The 25548-nt window shown below is 47.9% G+C and overlaps 1 protein-coding gene and 1 long non-coding RNA gene across 3 annotated transcripts in view; one reads left to right on the top strand and one right to left on the bottom strand.

Annotated features, from left to right (window-relative positions):
• The window catches only part of LOC135896316 (uncharacterized), a 34972-nt gene extending 30184 nt beyond the window's left edge, over positions 1-4788 (bottom strand). Inside the window, exon 1 of the mRNA XM_065424683.1 lies at positions 4658-4788. Coding sequence (XP_065280755.1) covers positions 4658-4745 — 88 coding nt within the window. The 5' untranslated portion in view covers positions 4746-4788. The remainder of the gene's footprint in view (positions 1-4657) is intronic.
• Positions 1-23687, top strand: part of LOC135896317 (uncharacterized) — a 150943-nt gene extending 127256 nt beyond the window's left edge. For both annotated transcript variants that reach the window (XR_011515057.1, XR_010562667.1), the window contains 2 exons: positions 22971-23115; positions 23189-23687. This is a non-coding gene — a long non-coding RNA (uncharacterized lncRNA). The remainder of the gene's footprint in view (positions 1-22970; positions 23116-23188) is intronic.
• The last annotated feature ends 1861 nt before the right edge of the window (positions 23688-25548 follow it).

Raw genomic sequence — 25548 nt, 5'->3', positions numbered from 1 at the left:
CGAGATTTAAACGCTCCTTGATTATCTGGCTTCGTCCACTCAGATGCTGAATTCGCAGAACTGGCCGCGCTGAAGGCACAGACAACCTGCGATATTTTTGGGCAGCTTCGTCCCAAGGGAAACGTAATTCCGTTTAGTGAGCGAAATTCTATGGACTGATGAAATATGGAAATTTCTTTTTAGTTGGTGCGTTCGATACGCGAAAGAACGGAATAGTTTAAGTTATCTTGGAGTGATCTTTTTTTTTTGTCCATCAATGGTCTTGATTAGGCTGATAATGATTATGAGAACGAGGTGCGTGATTCGCCCTTACCTGAAATAATAAGGCTGTACAATTCGCGATCTTCAGTGGGCAGCGAATAGGTGCACGTTTATATGAAAAAGACATTTAGACCCTCCACATGCACTCTCCGTAGACATCGTGCTGGTTCGTTAGGACCTCTATCGATATCTTTTTTAGGTGATCCATGAAGGTGATCCATGAAGAACATATTTGCAATATTTCACCAAAATCACACAACAATAAGTCCATGCAGACAGCATACTGACATGTGATATTATATATATTCAGCACATATATATGCACAGCAACTATAGGATTGAGGCTATGGACAATCAGAATTAAGAGTCTGGACTTTACAGATTAATGCTTACTCTCCCTAGATTAATGCTTACTTTCCCTAGAATAATGCTTACGCTCTCCAGATGCGGCAATCAATTCTGGCACCGGCAGAGCAGTAGTAAGTCCAGAACCCGTTATTACACTCAGCGAGTTCATGTGTATTCAGCTGCTTGCCGGTAGCGGCTCCACACAGCTCTCGCTTGCAGAGCGTTGCATAGATTTAGTGCGACGTACGCGTACACAGGCAACACGAGAGCAGGGAGGCAATGGCGCCGCAGACGTTGTTCAAGGCGCGCACGAAGACGAGGTGGCGCTATCGAGGTTGGCTGGCGCGCTGGTGAGGGGGTGGGGGGGGGGGAGGGCAATGTGGATGGGGCTTTAATCCGGCGGCAACGGCGCGGCAGGCCGCTCCGACACCGGAGACAGGAGCGTTGTTCGAGAAGAACGGCTCGGCGCCGACGGGCACAGCCGAACCCCCCCGCTGCGAACCGGGAGGGTATCGAATATGCTTGCTGCTGCCCTGGTTGGAGAGCTGCTGCCACTGCTGCTCCTGCGGCGATGGCAGCAGAGGCGTGACGTCACCACGTTCCCTACTGCTGCTGCTGCTACTTCTGCTGCTGCTGTTGCTGTCGTCTGCCTCGAGCCGTCGTCTGCTCGACGCTGCTGCCTCCCAGCGCGTTTGGAAGTAGGAGTGCATCCAGTATGAAAGGGAACTCCTGACTTTTTAATTTCTACGCTCTCGAGATGCATGTGTGGGTACGTGCGTGTGTGTGTGTATAGATTGGAAAAGCACGCACCTATATACAAAGTAGTTTTTAGGAAAGAGTAAAATCGTCATAGTCCAGAGCGCAGCGCGTAGCTACAAACACGGAGATGCTGCCGGGTTGTAAGACAGTTTTCCGCTGTCATGAAGACTTCCTCGGCCTTGTGGATTTCCAATGGAACTGGTGTGACGTCACTGTTACAAGTGCCAGAATCGGTCTTTATTCTACCAAGGTTGTTGAAAAACCCCCGGGAAAGAGGTACAGTAAGTAGATCGACTGGGTTTGAGGCCCTTGAGTACATCACATGGCGCATGTCAGCTGGGGAGCAATTATAAGAAACCCACACGATTCCAATAAATAGTGAAGTGAACATGGACACGTAGAGACACTGGTGAAATAATACGTTGCATGAGATGCACCGACAGAAGTCCTAAACATTAAAGAAATATAAACAGACATGTACAATTTAATTTTCAGACGACATAACTCCAAAATATGAGCACTCAAAGAGCAAATATACAAGCCTACAAGTTACATGTTGTTGAAAGCCGCGCGTTATCGTCTGCTACAACCGTCTCCCCCTCCCCTAACACACGGACACACACGCACCCTTTCGTTACGAATGCAAGGGATGTACACAAGTGTGTGGGGGGGGGGGGGGGTGCGGGAGGTTACAATGTACCACCTCAGATCTACCTTCCGGCTATGGCTGGCTTAGCCACTGGTCAGTGAAACAAGCCTTGGGAGCGAGGGCTTCAGTGCAGTGACTCTGCAGCCTCGAAAACGCATAACTGACGCATCTGTGAGGGGTGCGCGACCAAGGCGTCCTCCGCTGGATAGGCAGGGTGCGATTCAGCAGAGTTGAAGTTCCCGTCGGGGGGATGTCCCCCTGTTTGCCGTCAAGACCCGGTTCAGCCTTTTTCCCCCATTCCTTTCATTGTGACGCCAGATGGCGCCGCCTGACATGAAAAGCGGGCGGTGGCGTGACGTCGAAGTGAAACGGGAAGCCCTGCGAACGTTACAACGTCCTTCCTGCCTTTCATATCCTTCCAACTTCCTCTTCCTCCTTTTTTTTCCTTCGCTCCTGCTCGGAACGAGGGCGAAAGTCTGCGAACATGCTGGAAAATGAGATTACGCAACCGGCCCTGCTCCTCTGTTTGTCCGAGAGGAATGCATTACGGAGGTGGAGGGTGTGCGTGTGTGTGACCCACGGGGAGCGAGATGGCGTAGGCGCATTGTAGTGTGTGCGTATTCACGTACGCGCGTGCGTGTATGTGTGTGTGTGTGTGACAGGTTAGCTGGGCAATGAGGGGGGAGGGGGGTTATAGTTAGGGTGCGGGTACAGTGGGAGGGGCAGGGGATGATGCGGGCTGTAGCTGGAATTGCGCGTGCCTTGTCATTCAGCGCGGAGGTTATGGGCGTCCATGTTTGACCAGCTTCCGGTATGGGGGCGTATCTGTACGCTCTGGCCCCTCGGATTGAGTTATAGACGCGCCAACGGAAGAACAACGCTATCGCCGGCGTCGAATGGAGGCAGAATCAGTTTCACGGCCGTGAGTATCCCAAGGGAAATTGGGACGGTACAATGCACGACTAACTGGTGACGCGGCCTCTGTCAGAGGATATCGTAGGGAGACTATCGGCACGGTTTTGATTGTGCTTGCTTTATCCTTCGACGTTGCAAAAAGCAAACGAGGCGGGTGTGCTCTCAGTGTATACTGGTAACTGTCGAGTGGCCGCTTTCTGCTTGTTTTCTTTCTTTTTGTATGCATGTGTGCTTGTTGCCACCAGAAGTGACGCAGTCACAATTACTACCGTCGGATAAGATTTACATGCACGCTCAAGAACCCCAAGTTGTCGAAATTATTCCGAATGGGCGTTCCAAGCAAAGCTATGTCACGCGTAATTCAATCAAGGAAAAAGAGCGAACATGGATAAGCATGCCCCTTAACTCTTTCCCTACCATGGAAAAAAGAGGTCTTTGCAGGTTACTCCAGATTTTTCTTTTTCTGAAGAAACTACTGATGTGAATATTTTGTGTAATTCATAAACAAAAAACAGAATGATTGCACTTTTGACGTATCAAAGCTCTAATCACGAAACATTTGTCATTACAGATTATATATATATATATATATATATATATATATATATATATATATATATATATATATATATATATATATCCAGAATCAAGATTGCAGGATAAACTCGAACAATGTTTCGAAATACACGGTTGTTTCGACTCGGAAATATATGTAAAAAAAGTATTAGATGCGCAGAATGTATTACCCTCTCATAGGCATTATCTCCGACAAAAAAAAAAAATCAGAATTATTTTACAATGAACAGATATACACTGCAAAAATTTAAGTGCAAGCACTACAGTTTGGCATGCGGGGATGCGCCCACTGATCTTCCAGGCCTGGCTTGCGTCGTCGTCGCTCTCAAAGTTCGACTAAAAGGCAGCATCCTCGGACTCGCTGCTGCTGGATCCAACGATAAAATCAGCCGCAGACGCAGCGGAATCGCAAGATCAGCGATCTTTCGAAGCTCGCTCGCCGCTTCCGGTGGCGGCCATTTTTGCTTTCTACTTCGACAATCGCGAAACTTCGGAGTGCGTTCAAAAATTAACGCCTGGCGGGGAAAAAGGGCGAAACTGCTTTGGAAACGAAAAGACAGTTCTCCTCCTGCACGTCCCATGGCATAGGGTGTCCGTTAGCGGCGCGGAAGGTCTCGAACGCGGCGTTTCAAACCATCGATAGCGGGCTAACGATGCCCAATGGGCGCGGTGCCGAAAGAATTATTCGGTTTCCTCTCTCTACGAGTTCAGTGACATCTGAGAGAGATCGTGTTCGGAGGCGGTTTTTGATTTCTATTTCGAAAATATAGTTTCGAAACAGAGAAATATAGGTAAGGCATAGTTACTCCAGCAAGCAGCTGTTGCAAGATCTCTGTACTTAGGGTGTGCCGTTCTCACGCATAAGTTAGATGCAGATATATTTAGAAGAGAAAACCCAAGACGATAATCTCTCTGGTCTGTCTATGATGCGCACAAACGCTCAAGAGCGGCCCTGCAGTCCCTGAACTCGCCACTCATGCAGCAACAACTTGTCACGGAAATGAGACGCCTATGCATCAAAGCCTGCGAACTGCATCACGGCTTTGTCCTGCTGTGGTTACCAGCTAACTGCGATGTACCAGGCAAAGCCCAGGCTGACTGTGCTGCTAAAACTGGGCACGAAACTTCCGAAAGAAATTGTCCACATACCTGTCTCGAGGACAGACGCGGCGACACTGGTACCGTACACGTGCTGGGCGTTTACAGCGATCCTTCTGGACAGATGCGATCGAGCCATCACTACGGACCCCTACGTGTAAATCGATCCATCTCGTGACTTTTGCACACTGAGAGGCGTCAAGAGGCAAAACCAAACATGGCTTCACCGCATGAGACTCAACGTGGCCTACACGAGTTATCACAGACCTGCCGCGATTGCTTAGTGGCCTTGGCGTTGCGCTGGGAAGCGCAAGGTCGCGTGATCGAATCCCTGTCGCGGCGGCCGCATTAGGTGGGAGCGAAATGTGAAAACGCGTCCGTGTACCATGCGTTGGGTCCACGTTAAAGAACCCCAGGCGGTCGAAATTAATCCGGGGTCTCCGCTCTACGGTGTGCCTCATAATCTGATCGTGGTTTTGGCACGTGGTAAAAGGCCTATTGCTAGCTTAGAAAGTGAAGCCGAAAGTCACCAGTTTTCATGAAGTTGGAGCTCGAATCACGATGCTGGTGCATGAGCGTGACGTCATGGATTTAAAAGACAATTATGGCATATTCGAGTCGTTCTATCATGTTTGAGGGCGAAGTATGTTCTCGAAACTTGCTATGTCATGAGTCTTTCGTTTCATTTGAGATGTAATTTTTGTTCATCAATAAGCAATTAACTAGTACCTACCAGGGGATGTAAAAGTCAATGACGTCGCTGGAAACTTAATAACGGCGTCACCACCCGCGTTTTACGTTTGCATCTTTCCTTGCTTACGAAGCATTCATTCACGGCCAGTGTGCCGCTATTAATATTTCACATAAGCCTACATAACAAGCATTAGGTGACATCCTTATTTAGTCTACATTTAACTTAGGAAAGCCCGTAAGCACACGTTACAATTGTTAGGAGACGCAAAGGCTCATAAAAATGACACGCAATCCGACGTACCGAATTACCAACTGCTAATAAACTGGAAGCATCCGATGGATATAGCAGACGTGCATCGTGAATTAAGTTTGGCGGAACGTGTCGTGCTCGCACTAGTGAACTTGCATGCTGGACCATTCTTATCGTTGGTATGTATGTATACATACCAACGATAAGAATGCCCTTGCGTTTGCCCTTGCGCTGCGAAAGGTCGTATGAACGAGTGCCACAGGGAAGGTCGCTGGGCTTTCAGACGATAACCACGCCCCGGCGGATCCCTCTCGAATGCCGGTTTCCTAACGATGATGGCAAAAAAAAAAAGGTGGTCGATATTGCGTTTGCCTCTGTTTGCCACATGGGAGAGATAAGAGACTCGGCAAGGCTCGCGATGCCTCGCAGCGCCGGTTCGTTCCTGTTGTGCGTTATCAGCACGACCTTTCCCGTCAATCGTCAACTTCGATTCGCTGCAGTCTGGCGTTGACGAGATTTGTTTTTTTACCGCTGGATTTCCGCGTTGCGAAAAAGGTCGCGGGATCATTGATCATCAGTCGCAGAGAAGACAGTATTTGAGTAACATCCTGTTTTCCTTTCTTATCGAACCGTTATAATAATAAAGCGAAAATCAGACATCCACCCGTTAGTAGCAATTGCTGCAAAGGAAACCCATACGGGTTCCTCGAAAGAAAAGCCTGGCAGTTGAAGAAAAAATTCGTCCTTCTCCGGGACAAATTTCTCTTCAACTGCGAGGCTCTTCTTTCGAGGTATCCGTATGGGTTTCCTTCGTAGCCATTGATACGAACGAGTGGATGTCTGATTTTCCCTTTATTAATTACTTCTCTCCGCCATGCGGGTTTCCGCAGAACTATTACGTCGAGCCATTATATCTTCGAATTTTGCTTTTCGGGAAGGATATCGGCTTCCATTGTTATCAGCATCGAAGCAGCACCGTGCCAAGCAATGCTGGTTTCTTTAGGCGTTGAACCAACCTTTCTCCGAAACTGCGGTTGCGAATTTCTTCGAGAAGCGGGGGCATTCACAGACACTGCGTTGAGATAAATGTTCTTGTTTTTCTGTCTCAAATAACAGTCCTTTTACGCTCACGTCTCCAGTGAAACGTTAAGGAAGCACTTCAACAGAACATTCGCATGCATGCTGCAAAATCCCTTTCTATGATGAATTTAAGTTATTTTAATTCTGTGGTTTCACGCGCGAAAACCGCGATATATGGTTATGAGGAGCGCCATATGTAGCCGGGGGGACTGCGGATTAATTTTGACCACCTCCGGTTCTTTAACGTGCAGCCAATGCACACCACACGGGCGTTGATCCCATTTCGACCCCATTGAAGTGGGGCCGAAGCAGCCAGGATTCGATCCCGCGACCTCGCGCTTAGCACCGCAACGTCCATAGCCGCTGTGGATGCTGGCCCTCCATTTGCGCAGTCCATCTACCTCGCCGATCGCCGCATAGCTGAGTAAGACCAGGGATAACAAACACTTTTGTAGCCGAACGCTTAGGGAAGAGATCAAATCATTGTAGACCCAGTGCTCGAAGTATTAATTCAAAGCTATATTCCCGGTAAGAGCTTGATTACGAAATACTTTGAAACGAAAACAAATGCTGCCGTTAATTTTCTCTTTTTTTTTTTGCACCGTAACCTCAGAGCTGGCACGTCAGTGTGACGTCACGGATTTCCAAATATTTTATTGTATTTGGGCCATTGTGGCGAAGTAAATTTCTAAAAAAAATTTGGAAGTTCAGTATCTGGATTCTGTAGAACAAACTAGCGCATCCTCCCGCAGAAAAAAAAATAAAAAAATAAGATGCGTGAAGAAGTGGTCAAAATCGATGACATCATTGTGGGCTGTTACGCGAACTTCAAGGCGGCTTCTCCACAGGTCGTTAGCTATACATCGTCTTTTCACGGTAAGAGCGCTTTTTTTTCTTTTTTTCTAAATTTTATTTTCTGTGTTGTAGGACGGTAATTTACTTACACAGTTCCACTTACATATCTCTTTAGTGTCCCTCTTAAGCAACCAGATTTACTTTCGCGGGCAAACATTCATCAAGCTCAGTCAGCCTCCTCCCGTGTTCCAGCTTTAACGACCTTTTCGAATTCCGTGACGGCGAAGGCCCTCCCTGCCTGCGCAGCTCTCGTATTGAGGCGACAGACGAGCGACCACTTCTGCTCGCCGAGCGGCGACCGCGACAGAAACGGGCGGAAAAGCCGCGGAAAAAAATATGGTCGGTGCTCGGCGGTTTGGCTCGCTCCGGCCGAATTCGTTCCGAACAATTTTCGCCGCCCCCGAGTGAGCGAGAGTTCAACGACCTCGCGCGAAGCGATGCGATGTCGGCGGCGTCAGCGGCCACAAGTCAGCGGCATCTACTCGCGCCTGTCAACGAGGGCCGCACCACGAAAGACAAACGTCCCACTCGCCAACTTTCACATCCCCCTTCCCCCACCTCCCTCCCCCAAAGGCACACCCCCCATCACTGTCTACCGTCCCCCTGAAGCATACGAATTCTGCTGAGTTACTCTGCACATCTGGCTGTTGTTGCCTGTTGGTACAACGTGAATTTTTATCTCGCTACCCGACTGCTATGCTCGCAAGGGTTTAACGTACTGAATAAACTTCGGTCTGATGTGATACCCGTCGTCCTGGGAGCCGCCGGTCACAAGGTCCCGGGTTCCATTGGGTGCTTGAAACCTAACCTTCTATGTTGACTTGGTGCCGAAGATCAATATGGTTCTGCCTGATATTACACAAATGTCGATGCTTCGCATCGCGCTGAGGTGTGCTGTATCTTTGGAGACTGCTGCCTAATTCATATCGCTTGCTTTTCGGAGCACGAAAATTAGCCTTCAAATATATTTGCATATGTATTTCGCTATGGTTGCGAAATGATAAGTCTGAAGAGCCAGATGCTGCACAACACCTTCCGCTGTTGGCTGTAGATTAAATTCAGTGCTTTATTTGTCTTTCCGTCAATAAAAGGAGCGTTCACAAGAAGCTACTACAGCGAACAGCTTGACGAGGTGGCTGCCACCTTCAAATGCCAGCAATGGGCAGTTCGCAGGACAAAATTGACTACACGGAGAAGATATTTCAAGTAAGGTTGAAATATTTAAACCGCAGAACTGAGAGGCAACCTTTACCTCTAACAACTTTAGTGGAATAAAATTAATTCTGCAGAAATAGACAACGCGGCAATGTAATATTGTTACGGGGATGTTGCGAGTAAGAAAGCCTAGATTTACAATGTATATACAGGATGAGTCAGAGTATTTCAGATGGCTGGCCACCAACAACACGCAGCAGCCAGCGTCTCCGATCTCCTTCTTCCTCTCTCTTCTTTCATTCTTCCGTAACAATATATTAACATATCAAACAGTTCAACAGCAAAAAAAGAAAGCCTTCGGTTTATTGGCAAAAACTTCGGTGGGATCTTGATCTTTATTCTTCACCGTCTTCTGCAGTTCAGGTGCACATAATAAACATTTTCAGTTTAGTGGAGAAAAAAAAATCATATGTACCAGTCAGTTTTAGGAAGGAAAAAATAAAGAGTGAAAGAAATCGAATAGTGGAGGTCAGCTGCCTGTCGCGTCTGGGCATAAGGACACCACGTGTCACTGGTAGGGACTGGTTTGTGCCACGGTGCGTCAGCTTAACTGCCGAAGATGTCAACGACCTGCGCGTGAGTCACCGTGGCGAGTGTCTGCGGACAATTCGCGTCGCTTGAAGGTGTCGGACGCGCCCTCGGCGAGGCAACAAATCACCTCCATTAGTTTCACCACTTCCCTGGGACGCCGGAGATGCCGTCGTTTTTCGTAAAGCGTGAACGGAGGGGTATTAGTTTTTCGCGGCCACGGCTCTGTGACAGGTATTGTCGAAGCTTTGACCGCACGAGCGAGGCGCTGAATGAGCAGATAAGCCGCAGATCTGGGCCGAATAAAAAAAAAGAGAGAATTGTTTCTACAGTTTCAGTCAGATCACTTAACTTTGACGGCAGGCCCAACATAAATTGAATCAGCCTCCGCTGAGACGTCATGACGCAACACATAAAGAAATAAGACGCGGGATTTGTGTTCTAGTGAGTCAGAAGGACCCAACGCATGGCTCACGAAACCGCTCGAGAACGTTGAAACCCTCGAAAGGACACGCTCAGGGCCTGCAGGCAACCAGGCCGCGAGCGTGTCATCCAAAGCTTGACATTCAGGCAGAGCCGGGTTTGTTGAACTTCCGAAATATAAACAAACGAGTGTTTTCTATTCCCTCTGGCGACGTATGCGAACTGTTTCTCCAGCTAAACCAGAGCACCTAACGATGAGAAGACGCAGAATATGGTAAATTTTATTCTAGACTTTCACGCGCGGCAAACAACAATGTGATTATGAGACATGCGGTAGAGGGGGGCTCCGAATTGATTTCGGAAGCCGCGGGGTCCTTTTAAGCGCAGACAACGGGATGAGCGTTTCTTTTTTAATTTTTATTCTTTGCACTCCACCGCCATTGAAATGCGGCTGCCGCGGCCCTGATAGAACCGGCGACCATGTGCTCAGCAGTGCCGAAGTACACACAGTGAATCGGCTCACAACCTCGCGCGAAGTGTGCTGGTACCCTGCAAAGCTGAGCCGTGCGGGGCTAAACAGATATGGAAGAACTTCAGTTTGGCCTAGTTGGTGTTTACTGCATATCAAATTGACTTCAAATAAAGACGAGGATGGCGGAAGAGAACGCATAAACCGCCCGTGTTGTTTATGTGTTCTCTTCCGCGGTCCCCGTCTTTATTTGCGGCCAGCATGATATGCAGTAAACAGATGCACCACACTATAAAAGAAAGGCGATCCTATCGATACCGGTATTCCGCATGATATCATGCTGGACCTTTCTCTTTGTTATCTGAACAGATTATTAGCGAACCCTGGAACACACACACACACACACACACACACACACACACACACACACATACATACATACATACATACATACATACATATATATATATATATATATATATATATATATATATATATATATATATATATATATAGAGAGAGAGAGAGAGAGAGAGAGAGAGAGAGTATGACGTGCACCACCGAGACTCACCTTTAAAAAAAAAAGAACTTACGGTATTTTACTCAAGTAAACTATTTCTTGAAGCAGCGGTATACATTGCTTGCGCAGACTCAATAAAATATTACTATAACGGATGTTTCTTTTTTCCTGTTCTTTTCTTTTTTTTAACGCATCATACTTAGTTTTTCTCAATCAACTGTGGTAGACATCACAGTTGGAGTGATTCAGCTGAATTACTCGAAGAGGCGGACATGATTTGCGCGAGAAATCTAAATGCGTAGTTAAATAACTAACAATGCATTGCTGTTTTTGTTAATTGTTTGCTCTTGCGTCATTTCGCGACACTGCCCTTACATTATTTACGTTGTTTGTGTTGGGTGCTCTCACTGCTGGTTGCTGTGTGTGCCCTTCCTGCATCGCGAAGGCCGATTGTGACCGTTCGCGGTGTGACGTAGGATGGGACGGTGACGCTGTGTGACGTAGCAACGCCTTCGCAGACCATGTGACAGTGCCCACAGAAACATTCTGTGTATGTGTGTGCCGGCTTTTCTTTTTCTCATTTTATTTAATTCTTTTCTCTCTCTCTCACATATCTCGTCCCTTTGCCCGTCGCCCGGTACAGGGCAACCAACCGCAGATAACTTCTGGTTCTGGTGTACCACCTCTCTCTCTCTCTCTCTCTCTCTCTCTATCGTCCGCTTACTTTATGCCCTACTTGGCCTCTCAATGTATTAAAAGAACTTCTTGCCGGGCAAGATGGTCCCGTTGTGCTCTCTTGTGTGCTGTGGGTTGTTTCTTGGATCCTTCAAGGTAGGTATAATAATGTCTCTGAGGAATGTTTAAAGAAATGAAATAAAAATAATGCAACTAAATTATCAGCTCATAAATAAGCAATTATTCTTCTTTTTTGTCACTGCGGAAGTTAGGGAGAGGAGAATTACGAAAGCGTGGCCTCTGGTGCCGCCGACGCGCTCTCTCTCTACGAGCCTCCAGCGATCTCGGAGGACGGCCGAAACCCGAGAAAGGCTGGAACGAGCGAGAGGGGGAGGTTAACGGCCGGGCAATCGACCTCCCGCCGCGACCCTGTGAGCCGGACGAGTCGACGTGTTTTGTTTACAAGCGCGGCTCTTGAACTCCCCCCGCGCGCTGTCGCTCTGTCCAGGTGACTCAGCGAAACAAACGCACCTGTCCGTGCAGCGTGGACGGAAATGCCTCACCTGTTCGGGGAACGCATCTCTGAAAAGAGAAAAACGTTTCTCTATATTGCCGTATTTGTCTGCGCGACGTTGTTCGACGTTTTATGGCTTCAGCGGGATCTCCCACTGCATTTTGTGTTTCTGATTCCTGCGAATTCTGCTCTCAAATTCTTGGGATGACCGTATATTTCTAATGAAGTGCATTTTATAGCGTTTTTCTTTTCTATTTCTAGTTCAAACAACATTTTCTTTTTTTCTTTTAGTCGCATGGAGCATTAGCTCAGGTTATATCCGAACAGGTGAACGACACTTGCACGACTAATAGCAACGTCCAGATAGGTATTACTAAAACAGATTAATTAGCTTTCAAGTTTTTCACTTTAAGGCACGTGCAGGAATTGCGATATGTTTGTGTGTGTGTGTTTTTCTTTTTTCTGTAACCTTCCTCTCGTTCTATGTATGTGCATTTTTCTTTATCTTCATGTTTCCCCTTACCCCTTCTCCAGTGTTGGGTAGCAAACTGGATATCTACCCTCCGGTTAACCTCGCTACCTTTCGTATGTCATTTATCTCTCTCTCTCTCAAAGCCCAGCAGTCGGAAGACATATTTACTTAGCAGGAATCCCGAGACCAGCGCCACTACCTATGTGGCGCTGGTAAATTAGTAAATCTTTTTTTTATTCTGTTGCCTCGACGTTCCTGTTTGTTTACCTGTGCTGTTTACTTGCCGCCTTTGCTCGTTGACTAAATATGGGTTTGATTTCTAACAGGCGCGGTTGCGAATGTTAGTTGCCGAAGGCCAAAAAACACTAGTTTCGGTTGCTGCTTAGATTCCAATATAGTTCCCGGCACTGCCCTACAGCGCCTCTCCTACTGAGCCCATTGGCTGTTGTAGAACCTGAACTTTTCGAATGAACTCGCCAATCAATCAATCGGCCAATAAATTACCTGCGTTGTTCACTCAATAAGTGAACCATAATCCGTCCGTTCCTCGCTGCTCAATGCGGAAGTGCTCGATGTGCGTTAGCTTATGTACACATTACTATGCCGGCTAGGGTTACTGAACGCAGGGTTGCTCCGTGGCGTTGCCCTCGCTGTCCGCCCTAGGCGTCAGCACGAGCAGGCATTCAAAAATTTCATCTCTAACTGTCCACCAATCACGAGGAAGGGTGCACTCGGGAGTAACGCGCAGAGGTAGGCACCGACAAATCACGATGATGATGATGATGTATGGAGCTTTATAGCGCAAGGGGCCAGTGATGGCCAAAGAGCGCCAACCAACGAATCTTGGCGACCTGAAAGGCAATGTTCAGGTATTGTCGCTTTATTATTATGGAATAGGAATAACGTCATGTACGTACGATTGTCCCTTCCAAAGCCAAAATACGAAGAATTATGAGGCGTCTGCGGATGCTTTTGAATTTTCACCAACGTACCAGGAAAGCACGTTGATCAACTCTGTGCCTCCGAGCCAGCCCCAGCACATATAGTAGCGGTCACGTCATTTGGAATTAGAAAAGATAATGTTCGGCAGTTTCCTGGAACTTTGCTGGTTGTCACCAAGGGCAGCCACTTCAGAAAAACGCGCTGTGGGGGCGTGTAAGGGGAAGCGCTCGTTGCCTCGATATGAGCACGCAGTGTGGCACAACACCTCCTCCTGTGTTTTTTCTTAGGGGAGAGATCAGTTCAACATGTAGCCGAATACCACGGCACGAGTCACTACGAAACAAGAAAGTTGAAGGAATAATAAAGATAAAGGATAACTGAAGAGGCATGCGTGCACCAAATTCCACAACACCGTCTGCGTACAGGGACCCGGAAAATCCTGCAGCAGACGAGGCCTAATCACCGCGTCCGGGGAAGAGCCACCCTCCCTGCTCCCGAAACTTTTCCCTAACAAGTTCATCGCCCTTCGGCCAGTGGCGCAGCTCCGGGCTTCGATCGCTGATGTGAGGAAGAGCGTTAATTTTCATGCCCCCGCCGCCGCTGCTGCCGCCCGGTGCAAAAACGCACGCCACAGCTTGCCTCAGCCGGCGACAGAGGGCGCGCAGTGGTGCTGGGGCGCCCTCCCCCGGCTAAACGCTGCGGCGATCTCTGCAGAGTGCCGAGAATGCCGCACTGGGTATACGCGCAGTTGCATTGCGGACCCGGTCCATATCGACCGCCACCTGTGCGCGCATCGAACGACACACAAAAGTTCGCTAACTTCCAAACGCAACGCTTCGCGTCGTAGACTGATGACAGTTCCTTGACCCTGACGGGGGCGCCGGCCCTAAATTATCCGCGCCGGAGATGGTGTTGAATTTTTTATTTTCAGAGATTGGCTTTTTAATCAGTTGCTTGTTCAAAGCGCTCTGTTCGTCCTTTCCTTTTTCTTTCTTATTTTTTAATCGGAATGCGATGCACTACGGTGGTCGCCGTTTGTGTATCTGAGTTCTGATCGAAGACCGATCTTCAGGATCCCCGCAACGACCAGTCCCAACGAAGCGGTTCGGTACAGCCAGTATAGATTACAGCGCGGATGGCGAGAGATAAATAATGCATGCGGAACCCCGGCGTGCGAGTTGAACCGGACTTTTAGTGAAGTTGCATGACAAGTACGCATGACCGGAAATTGCAAACGAATGATATAAAACAAATGAATGTTATTTCCGCATCACTGCAACATTGCTTTTTTCTTCTTTAGTGACAAGTCATATATATATATATATATATATATATATTATTGTGCGCTACTCGATACTTAAACAACTCTGGCGCAGCAAATGCTAAGTCGCTTTTGCGCCAGTAAACCCAATTGAACTGAGAATTAATTAAATTGCGGGTTTTTACGTGCGAAAACCACAATCTGATTATGATGCACGCCGCAGTGGGGTACTCCGGAGATTTAGACCACCTGGGGTTCGTTAACGTGAACCTAAATCTAAGTATGGACGGGTCTTTTCGCCCCCATCGAAATGCGGCCGCCGTGGCCGGCATTCGATCCCGCGACGTCCGTAGCCGCTAAGCAAACGCGGCGGGTCAATTGAGGTAACTTAAGTAAAACAGAATGAAATGTAGAGGCATAAAACAGTCCGTTGATGACGCAACTTCCTTTCGATAAACTACTGAAAGCAACGCGGCGCCTCAAGCTCGCATGGAGAATGAATAAAAATACACATGACCCTATCTCACGTGGTTTCATAGAATCAGTGTGGACGGAAAAGTGTGCGCAAATCTATACAACCAGTTCACGGTGATGTCGCTTGCGAGAGTTTACTTGGTTTAACGAATCCAAGTATCTATGGATTTATTTGGTTTGCACTCACACACACACACACAACAAAAAATGGCGATAGAAAAGAGGAATAGATCTAGCCATAGCAACAGACCATCGGGAGAAGCACAACGCATGCCGACTCTTGAAGAGAAAAGGTACGTAGAAAGAAAATTGTGAGTGAATAACAGGAGAGAGATATTAAGAGGGAAGAGAGAGCAACTGCTCCACAAATCCGCACATCAAAGATTGAGCAAAATGGTAGACCATAATCGGGGGTCTAGATGTGTCGCACGTATAAAGCAACGGCTATGGTATATAGGGAACGCTATGGGAACGCCTATGGTACGTATGTCATAAGGGAAAGGTAGGGAGATTAACCAGGCTGAGCTCGGTAGCTTACCCGGCATTGGGGAAGGGCAAAAGGGGATTGAAAGAGAAGGAAGAAAGAAGGTCACGCTGTTACGCACACAAGCGTGCATCAATGAGTCAGTCACAGATGTTCGTACAGACTGGTGCATTTCAAGAAACGCAACAGCGCATTTGGGGCCTTGCACATAGCAGACTCACGAGGCCACGGGCCCAAGTTCTCCGTGCAAGCACGGTAGTCTAAGTGCTCCAAAGCTGTACCAAGGGCGCTCCTCTCGTCTTCGTATGCAGGGCAGTCACACGGGATATGTTTGGTCGTTTCTTCGACACCACAGATAAACACGCAGTAGTATTATACATAAAAGAAAGTTATTTCACTAAAATGGATGCGAAGTTTAATTGATCGAACTGTGCATCCGCATATCCCGGAGGCTACATGTGAGAAAGGCAGAGGTCGTCGTCCGTTGAGCAACCTTGTCTCTGGCCTATACAAGCACTCTAAATATACGGAAGTGCTGGAGAATAGGAAAGCAGAGCACTTATGCAAATCCAGTTGCACGTGTTGGAATCCGTGTTAAGAGAAGCTTTCGGGAAGCAGTTTTTAAATGTTCTACATCTAAGTCCTTTGTCCTACATCTAAGTCTTTATTGTCGTCACTGCGCGTTATCCGTGTTATCCCATTCAAGGTTTATACGCCACGGAGATAACAATTTTAACCTCATAGAAGGTTTACGTTCACACCACAAACCATTCACAAACAGCGCCTAAATGGAAACAGCAGTTCCTGCGAACGAACTCCGTGTCACGTCGTCACCGCAGCGAAGTCACGTGGACCAGGGTGACCTCCGATGCCAGTCGGCAATGAAAGCTCCTCTCTAACCGAGCAACGCAGATGACGGCGACGGTGCGCAGCGAACTACGTCACTCGTTCCGTGTGCCTGCGTGTCCCGTACGCAGCACGCCTGACACGCGGCCCCGGGCCCTGCCCGTTCATTACCGAGACCGCTAACGTCCCAATAGCAGTGGGGGGGGGGGGGGGGGGGATTTAGAAAACCGCCTCGCACGTGCGCGCTCGGAAACGCCAGCTGCGCGCGCTTCCGGAGAACGAAAAATCTGAAACTCTCCTCGGCGGCGGCAAGTGTGACAACAACCTCCCCCCGTCGCCGCCGAGTGCGTAGACCCCTCTCGTTCCGCGTTCGCATCGCGGCGGGTGAAAAACTCGAGCACCGACCGCCGCCGCCTCGTCGCTACTGCGCAGCGGGGTTTTTTTGCGTCGGCGTACGCGTCCTCCCCGCGTGTAGTCACGTGCGCGGCGAACGCGCGCGCAATGGAGGTTGCGACGTGTCGTACGTTGATCTCGCCGCGCCGTTCGGTCTGCAGTCGGCGAGCGAGCGGGCGCATGTGGCGGTAGCAGTAGGCGTCAAAGTTCGCGCGCCACGCACAAACAAACAACACTCGGGCGCACACCGCAGACACAGGGACGCGAATTAGCGAACACGTGCAGCCAGGCAACACACGAGACGCGGGAATAGACGCGCATGCACCACTAGCACGACGCATACGCAAGCACGCAGGCGCACAGATGCGCATGCGCACTTAAACAGAAGTAGGCTCCACTAGCACAACGCATACGCAAGCACGCAGGCACACAGATGCGCATGCGCACTTAAACACAAGTAGGCTCCACTAGCACAGCGCATACGTAGGCACGCAGATGCGCATGCGCACTTAAACACAAGTAGGCCCCACTAGCACAACGCAAACGCAAGCACGCCGGTACACAGATGCGCATGCGCATTTACACACAAGTAGGCCCACAGACGCATACACGTCGGTGCACACACACGCACCTACACACACGCACACGCACCTACACACACGCACACGCACACACACACACACACACACTTGCAACAACAGTCGTTGCTTCGAAAATAATAAAAAACCAACAAACACAGGACCCACGATGGGCCAGGTACCGAGAAGGCAACGTAGCAGGCTGTTCCTCTTGCTGCGCAGTTTATCGTTCCGTCGGTATTTGTGCGAGCGGCCTTTTGTCTCTTTATTACCCGATTTAGGAGCGAAGGGCAACGCGTTGGCGTCTCCCGGGCTCTTCCGCGTGCGTTGTGCGCTTCTGTAGTTTATGTATTGCTATGTGCGCGCTGTTGTCGTCGTACACAAGCACAGCCGGACGCGGAATGTCGCATTTCGGAGAAGCAAAACGAGGAAACAGAAAGGGAAAAAAAAGAAAGGTTTAACGGCCTCCAACTCCTCTTGTGGGTTGCGTGATGCACCGCTGTGACGCACTGGGCAATCCGGCCAGGTCCCGCTTATTGCGAGAATTATTTTCCTCCGATTCGATACAGTTCCCAACATCGGTTGCGACGATAGCTCGACATCGCAGCGTTAGTCTAGAAAGGGAGAGGGTTGCTCCGTGTGAGACAGTCGTTACAAATTATGTTGCCTCATCTTTATTTCTATTTCCCCGCTCAGCTCGACTGCGAGTGCTATTGTTAGTATTGCGCCTAAGGAAAAAAAAAAGAAACTTTGTGGGGAAGCAATACGAAACTATAGCTCAGGAAGCAAGAAGCATTGACTTGGTTGCGGAATGCGACTCGTCCATTTCCGAGAAGAGGTCTCCACAATCGAACTGCATGGAGGTCGGGTGTTGACGTAGGGGCCGAACGTTCAATGTTCTTGCTGTTCGCTTGAACGGTTGTATACGGTACCGATCTCAGGACCAGGTGGCTCGGCTGCTACGTTGCAGAATCTGTGGTGCAACTATTACAAGTGGCGCACATTCTCCTTTGCTTTTTTCGCTCTTTCTCTTTTTCTCATGGAGTGCATGGAGTCACAGCAAAGTATTGTGTGTGGGCATATATATATATATATATATATATATATATATATATATATATATATATATATATATATATATATATATATATATATATATATATATATATATATATATATATATATATATATCAAATAGAAGAAAAGGAATCAAAGGGTCTGAATTCTGTTAATCATATCAAAGAAGCCAACAAAGACACCAATGACAATACAATCAATACAATCACTTGTACTTACGAATTGAATTAACCAAATGATAAATAATTGGAAAATGAAAATGAATGAAAAAACAACTGGCCGCACGAACAATCCCACGTATTCGTATTACGCGTGCGATATATATATATATATATATATATATATATATATATATATATATATATATATATATATATATATATATATATATATATATATATATATATTCTATGGCAGCTGCCGCTGATGGGTAGGTCAAAGGCAGGCGCTATATTACGGGCGATGCTATTTCCAATGAAACGTCATGTGAACGTTGCCCCCTTGCAATGCCGTTCGAGCCGGCCAGCTTTGCGAATCCGGGTGCAGCTCCAGGCCTGCTTTGGTTTCTGTTTATCTTCTCTTTAAAGGACAACTCCGGCGATAATTCCATCCCTGCTGGCCTTAACAAAATTTCGAATATACGTTCTCTTTTACACACCGATTGACTTTGTCATATGCTATGAGTGCAAGTCGTTTAGTTTTCTTGAAAATGAATATTAAAGATAGGTTGCGTCTATGCCGACTCATGCCCACGAATGTATGACTTTTTTGCTGGTCGCCCTGTGTTTGTGACGTCAGAGACTACACCGCCACTTCGCTATAGTGAGTGAACTTCGCACAGAAACGCGGAAGCTGGCTCTTATTTTATCATAGTTTTGATAGCCGTGATAAGCGGTGCTTCTCTTCGTCCTACCGCACCACAACGCGTTCAACTTGGGGCGCGTCAGCTGCCTCGTGCGGTAGCGGCGGCGGTCCAAAAGCAAACTATGAACCTTCAGTGCTCATATCGTACCCAAAATATTCGCTGAAATTTCCGCTGTCTAGTTCGAAAGAGCGGAAAAAGCTGCCCGTGTCATCAGAAGACACCGTCCACTTCGCTTTTTTTTGGCGTTATAGCACCACATATTGAAGGGACAACATCATCATCATCATCATCATCAGCCTGGTTACGCCCCCGGCAGGGCAAAGGCCTCTCCCATACTTCTCCAACAACCTACTATTGAAGGGACAAGCTCGCCCAAATGTCGATTCTTTTGTAGCCCCACGTATACTCCGTGTTTAGCACGCGTTCTGCGTATTTACATTACGGTGGTATAGGATATGACGTCAACGGCTCATCGTGACGTCACACGAAGCAGCTAGCCGTTTCGGTTTAGGTACCTCGTTTATTTCTTATTTTAAATTATTGATGAGCTAAGTAAATTGAACCACCCTACCGGTGACAGGACTGTCAATGCCATTTGAATATGACGATGTCCTAATACGGTTTAAAAAATTGGCTGAAGGCTTAGCTTGGTTAAGCCTGGAAGATTGCGAAAGCCAAGCGCAGTCGCTTGGCCGCAGCAGATCGTTCCAGCCTCGCCTTGTACACATCATCCGACATAGCGCAAGGCAGCGCGCCGACCACTGCGAGGAGCCGAGCTGTAGCCCCATTTATCCTCCTAGCGTGACGTCACACCAACGAGCGCCCTCTCTCGGTAGCGCTGCAGCAGCGCCGCGCAAGGCTTCGCCTCCACCATCGATGCCGCGAGCTGGGGCCCCGTCTCTCGGTCTGGCGTGAGGTCACACGGTCACGTTACGCGCAGCTGTGTAAGGAGGCGCCACGACCACCGATGGGCCGAAAGTGCGAGCATTATTGCTATCGCAATAAAAATGTCGAAGTTGCCCTGTAAGGGCTCATTCACACCGGCGACTGACAGCGGTCGCGCGACCACGTTCGTCGCAAAGCGACCAGTTGCAAATGGTCGCAAACGGTCGCTTTTCTCGAAAAGCGACGAGTTTGGGCTAGTCGCTCTCTGCTCGATTTTTCAGTCGCACGACCGTGGTCGCAAAACTGATAAACCAATCAGCGGCGCACCGGAAGTGACCTTTCATGTGCCTGCATCTGGCCTCCCCCGGATCGCGGCAAGTTCGGCGTAGATTCCGAGAGTTCTCGCTGAGAACGATAATCTCCGGGATTGCGACTTGCGGGTCGCGCTCAGCCGGACTTACCGGTGTGAACATCAGCCGCCTTCGGTCGCTTTTTGATCGCGAGTCGCAAATGGTCGCGTGACCTCCTCAAGTCGCCAGTGTGAATGAGCCATAAATGCACCGTCCAACGCTCGGAACGTGTCTTTGGATTGCGGTGGGAATGAAAATGTCGTGTTTCACATCGACGGAAAGGATAATGCTTGCATCCCATGAAGAAGAATTTTATCTTTAATTTGGCCTTCAAAGTGGTGCGAAACTGACGTGTGGCGCCGCTCGACGGTGAAACAGTGCAGTCAATCAGTGCATCGTCACGTAGCTAAAACGTCGCGCAGAGAGAGTTATTTTGCTTGCGTACAGTAATGTATTGCCAGATTTCGTGCCTCATTAGCTTCCGCTGACTTCTCTTCACTCGAGAGCGCAATTCATTTTTCACTTCCGGTAAGCGCTTGCTGGAAAGTTGCGTTGCGTTCGCTCAGACGAAAGGAGTGGTGTATCGATGGGTCCTCAAGTGTGCATGCCCTCTTGACGTGCCGACACGCAACACCTCCTGTAGCGTTCTGGGGGAAATGCTAAGGCAGCTCTGCATTTTTTGGGAATGTCGAGCGTTTACATGCAATGACCGGCCCAACTGCGCGTCACCTGTACTGTGTGTGTGTTCTGCTTGATTCTTCGAGATTTGCCCATCTTGCTCTTTCTTTCGTCCCCTTTCTTCCTATCTTCCATTTCCACGCTTCTGTATCCTCCACCTTTCTGAAGTGTTGGCAGGCGTTGTGCCACCCTTCCGGTGGTAGTTGCCAGCCTGCTCCTCTCCGCTTTCCCTTTCTTGTAAAGTGCATGTATGCTTTCAAATCAAATAATAATAATGCTCTGCCCTTTTAAGGCGTACCGCCATCGTCTCAAAACCAGTATAGGCACTTTTTGCCCCGATGTGCCTGCTTGACCATAGCACAAAAGGCTTGGATTTACTACACAGACTGCGACTGTAGGAAACAAGTGAGATTATATATAGCCGACCGCCCCATTCCCGCCCCCTTAGAAAAGAAAGAAAGAAAGAAAGAAAGAAAGAAAGAAAGAAAGAAAGAAAGAAAGAAAGAAAGAAAGAAAGAAAGAAAGAAAGAAAGAAAGAAAGAAAGAAAGAAAGAAAGAAAGAAAGAGAACTTATGACTCGTACAGCGATTTACGTGCTGATGGGGGGCATCATAATTTCAATGCCCTGCACAGAGTAACTATTCGTGCAGAAACCAGATGCTCGTTCAGTTTCTCACTTTTGCCGGCATGGCATTTCCATCGCGTCCAGTAATCAGTGTTGTGGGCGTCCGTACACAGTTCTAAGAGGGGTGTGCGCAGATCGAGGAATTCTGTTTAAATATGTTCCGCTCAATTCCCAGGGAAATAACTGCCCTTCTAGACACTTCGAATGGTATAGGCTTTCTATTGCGCTACAAAAATAGGAGGTCACTTACTAGACGTCACTTTGATAAACGCCAACACTAACGATATCGCGATTTTTTTTTCTTTCACGAACGCGAAGTAGCGCTGCATAGTCCACCTTACAAAAGTCATCCATGATATTCCATCGCCTCTATTCGGAAATTCTATTGAGAAGGTGAAATGTCACTATTAACACACCAGAATCTCTACACGTGCATTTGTACGTGTTTATAAACCACATACGCGCACACAACATGCGATGTACGAGCGCGAGAACTCTGGATCGGCACCCTGCTTCGGCGATGAAGCGAACAAACACATAAAAACGCGTGGTGTTCTCATGTGTTTGTGTCTCATTATACAGAACTGCACATCCATGATCACGAAGCCAATAGCCTAGAGGCAGTCGTTTATTCTTCATTCACCTCGAGTGGAGTATTTGGTGCGTCGCGGAAAAAGGAGACGCAAATGCGAAAGCTGGACTTAGCGCTGCTGCGCCAGCTTATTTTGACGTGATGGGATTTGGACAGAGACTGCTTGGGATTAGGTAACAGGTTGCGAATAAACAGAGATTATTCATTGCGTTGTAAACGAACCAAGGACAAAACGCCAGTAAGTTTTGAAAGCTCCTTCTCAAAAAAAGAGAACTACAAGTCCAGACCATGCGAAAATACTTTAATTGAAATCTGTGACGTCATACAAATGCGACAGCACTGCGCTTTGTGAGCGCATTTCAAAGAAAGAATAACCCTACTCTTAATTTTTCCCGCTACCGATTAACCAACGCTTTCCCGCCAATAAATAGAGGGGATATCTTGAAATAATACTTTGCAGTTTGTCGCTAGCGTCATTTAAAGGTCCCTCTTAAGCGGAACTTCACTCTGATTACGGAGGTTGTAGCTAACTAGCATATGTACCATCTAAGTGAATCTGCAGGCGGTGCTGATCATTGTCTAGTTTTCTGATTAAGAGCCATTGCATACCGCCTTTCCAGATGACGCTTTCACCTGGTGGTTAGCAGATGCAGAAGCAAATCCCAGCACGTCGGCTCCCAGAGGCCGCGGGCACCGCACGATCTCCGAGTTCCATGGCGACGAGTTGCGCTGGTTCTCAACGGGCTAAATTCTGCGTCATATCCGGTAAGAAGTTATGGCGGCTGTCTTTCTTATTTTCTCATTTTTTTTCTTATTTAGTTTTGCTTGTTTGTTTCAGGAACGTTCATTTTCTTTCCTTTTCTTTTGCGAGCTTTAGGGGCGAATCCATCAGCATCTCAAGCAAAAACGTTGCACCCGAGGCTGCTACGTATATACACTACCTGAACCTAGAACGTGGTCCAAAATGTCGCTGCAGTTGACCTTTAACAACACGGGGGATCTTAGATTTTAAAAAAAGATGTTTCCGCGGAATCGACGTGCCAACTTTTTGTTCTTCCTTTCTCTGTTTGGTATGGGCTTCACCGCGGAGTCTCATGTGACGCCATACAAGAAGTCGATTTTCATGATTTCGTATCCCTTTTGAAAAAAAAAAGAAAAAGGAAATGAAATAAAGAAAAACGACGAACCGAGCAAAGAACGGTACATGTATACCGAGCCAGACGAAGCGCTGTCTCAGTCTTCACGTCCCGCTCTTCTTGCTGTTGCTCTTTCTTTTTTTAGAAATGTACCAACTGACCCAAGTTAGCGCCTATTAGTATTACTCAACTCGAAGAGACGTATAATAAAGCAACACTAAAGAGAAACGCTCAATCAATTACGACTGATGAAATATTCTTTGGAAGTGGCAGTTACGTTAATTTCGCCGTAATCGGGTCATTAGTAGACAACGCGTGCAGGAGGACCGTGGTTCGAATCCCTGTGCCACGCACTTTCCCGCTGGAGTAAAATAAAAAAGAAGAAAAAATCCGCGTCTTGATAAAATTGCGTAAACAGGCCTGGAGTGTGTCCTGATCCCGGCGACCAGACCCGGTAACGCACTCCCTCACCAGAGCAGGATTGGCCGTCCTGGTGCAGTGCTTGGCCACAACCTCCTATATGAATACAACAATAGACAACAAAAGTATTGTAAATTTCTATTTAATATCGCTCCTCATAACCACAGCGCGAGCACGTCAGTACTACGCAAACAGGTTTCGAAGCATCTTTTTTCTTATTTCGGCCGTTGTGTCTCAGTCAGTGTTCTTGAACCTTGCTAAGTTCAGTCTTTGGTTCTTTTAAAATCCAATGTAGTCCATGTTTACCTGTAAAAAGAAAAAGAAAGACAAAGAACAAGTCCCGAGCAGACGTCGTCAAAGCCTCGTTGAGCTGATGCAGGAACCTCGAAGTGGCGTTGACGTCTGTTTGTCGTTTCTTGCGTCTTGCCTGAATTATCAAGCTGCTTATAAAGCTAGGAGTTACTTTTCTTGTTTTTTTGTACATGAATAGCCTGCTAATACAGCTGAAAATATTTTTCTCTTCAGTTTTCTTATAATGCTCCCAATAGACATTGTTGTATTGGTGCATTTTAACTAGAAAAAAAGGTATCTGGCTTTTTCTTTGACCAATAAAGTTGAGTTACACGTCCAGCTTTCCTCCCATCGACTCCTTATCGATATCTTCGCTTCGTCTTCAGCGCTAGCTTCATATTCCGATCGCTTCTATGTTTACTTCGTCAGTGTCGTGTGGACATGGCGCAATTATAACAAAAATGAAAGATCAGTGAAAGAAGAAGATTCGGATAGTCATGCTATACCATAGATCATGTTTTTTTTTTCTTCCCCTTCCTTTCGTCATTCAGCTCCCCTGCACCAGAGTCCTCCACCGGAACGTTACTATAGAAATGTTGATAAGAATCAGCCGACAGGCGGACAAAATACGTACAAGCAAGAGAGAAACGCAGACAGAAAAAGATACGAAACCACCAATTGTACCTGAAACAGATAAACAGCTTTACAGGATGACAGTTTCATTCTGGACGAAGCGCTCAACCACAGCTTCCTTGCAACCATGGCCCCACCATCACCCACCCGGCACCCCCAAAAAGCCCCCTCTCGTACGCCCAGCCCATGCCAGTTCCCGAGCTATGCTACGGTTGCCCGGAGTAAACCCCCTTCTACTCCGTCACGAACACCCGGTTCGGCAGAGCCCCTTCGACAAAGCACGCTAAGCTCCGCTATAGTGTCCTTTTAAAAAGGGGGCCCGCAGAAGGTCATCCCTTCGAACCCCCTTTCAAAAGAAAGAAAAGGAACAAGGAAATAATCCCCAAAAGCAGCTCTTCCCCACCGGCTTTCCTTGCATTCAGACCGGCCTAGCCCCCAACCCCCCCTCCCCCCGTTCTACTGCCTCGCAAGCAAGCGCTCGCATGGCCGTTTCTGTGCTTCTGGACGCCGCCGGCTGAGCTGAAAATGGCGACCGGAGAAGAGGCCTCCGTGTACTACCCGCACACCAGCCCTCCCCTTTTCCATTCGGCTCCTCTCTTCCTCCTTTTCCCCAGGCTCGAGGGAAAGGAGGAGCGCCGGTAATGGAAGCCCGAGGTGGGGAAGCGCGAGCGCACGCTGTTCGAAAGCTAACGTGCGGCGAGCGAGGCGAGGGCCAAGC

The sequence above is a fragment of the Dermacentor albipictus genome, chromosome 6 (assembly GCF_038994185.2).
Source record: "Dermacentor albipictus isolate Rhodes 1998 colony chromosome 6, USDA_Dalb.pri_finalv2, whole genome shotgun sequence".
NCBI lineage: Eukaryota > Metazoa > Arthropoda > Arachnida > Ixodida > Ixodidae > Dermacentor > Dermacentor albipictus.
The sequence above is the reverse complement of the archived record's forward strand: the minus strand, read 5'-3'. Positions and strand labels throughout refer to the sequence as shown.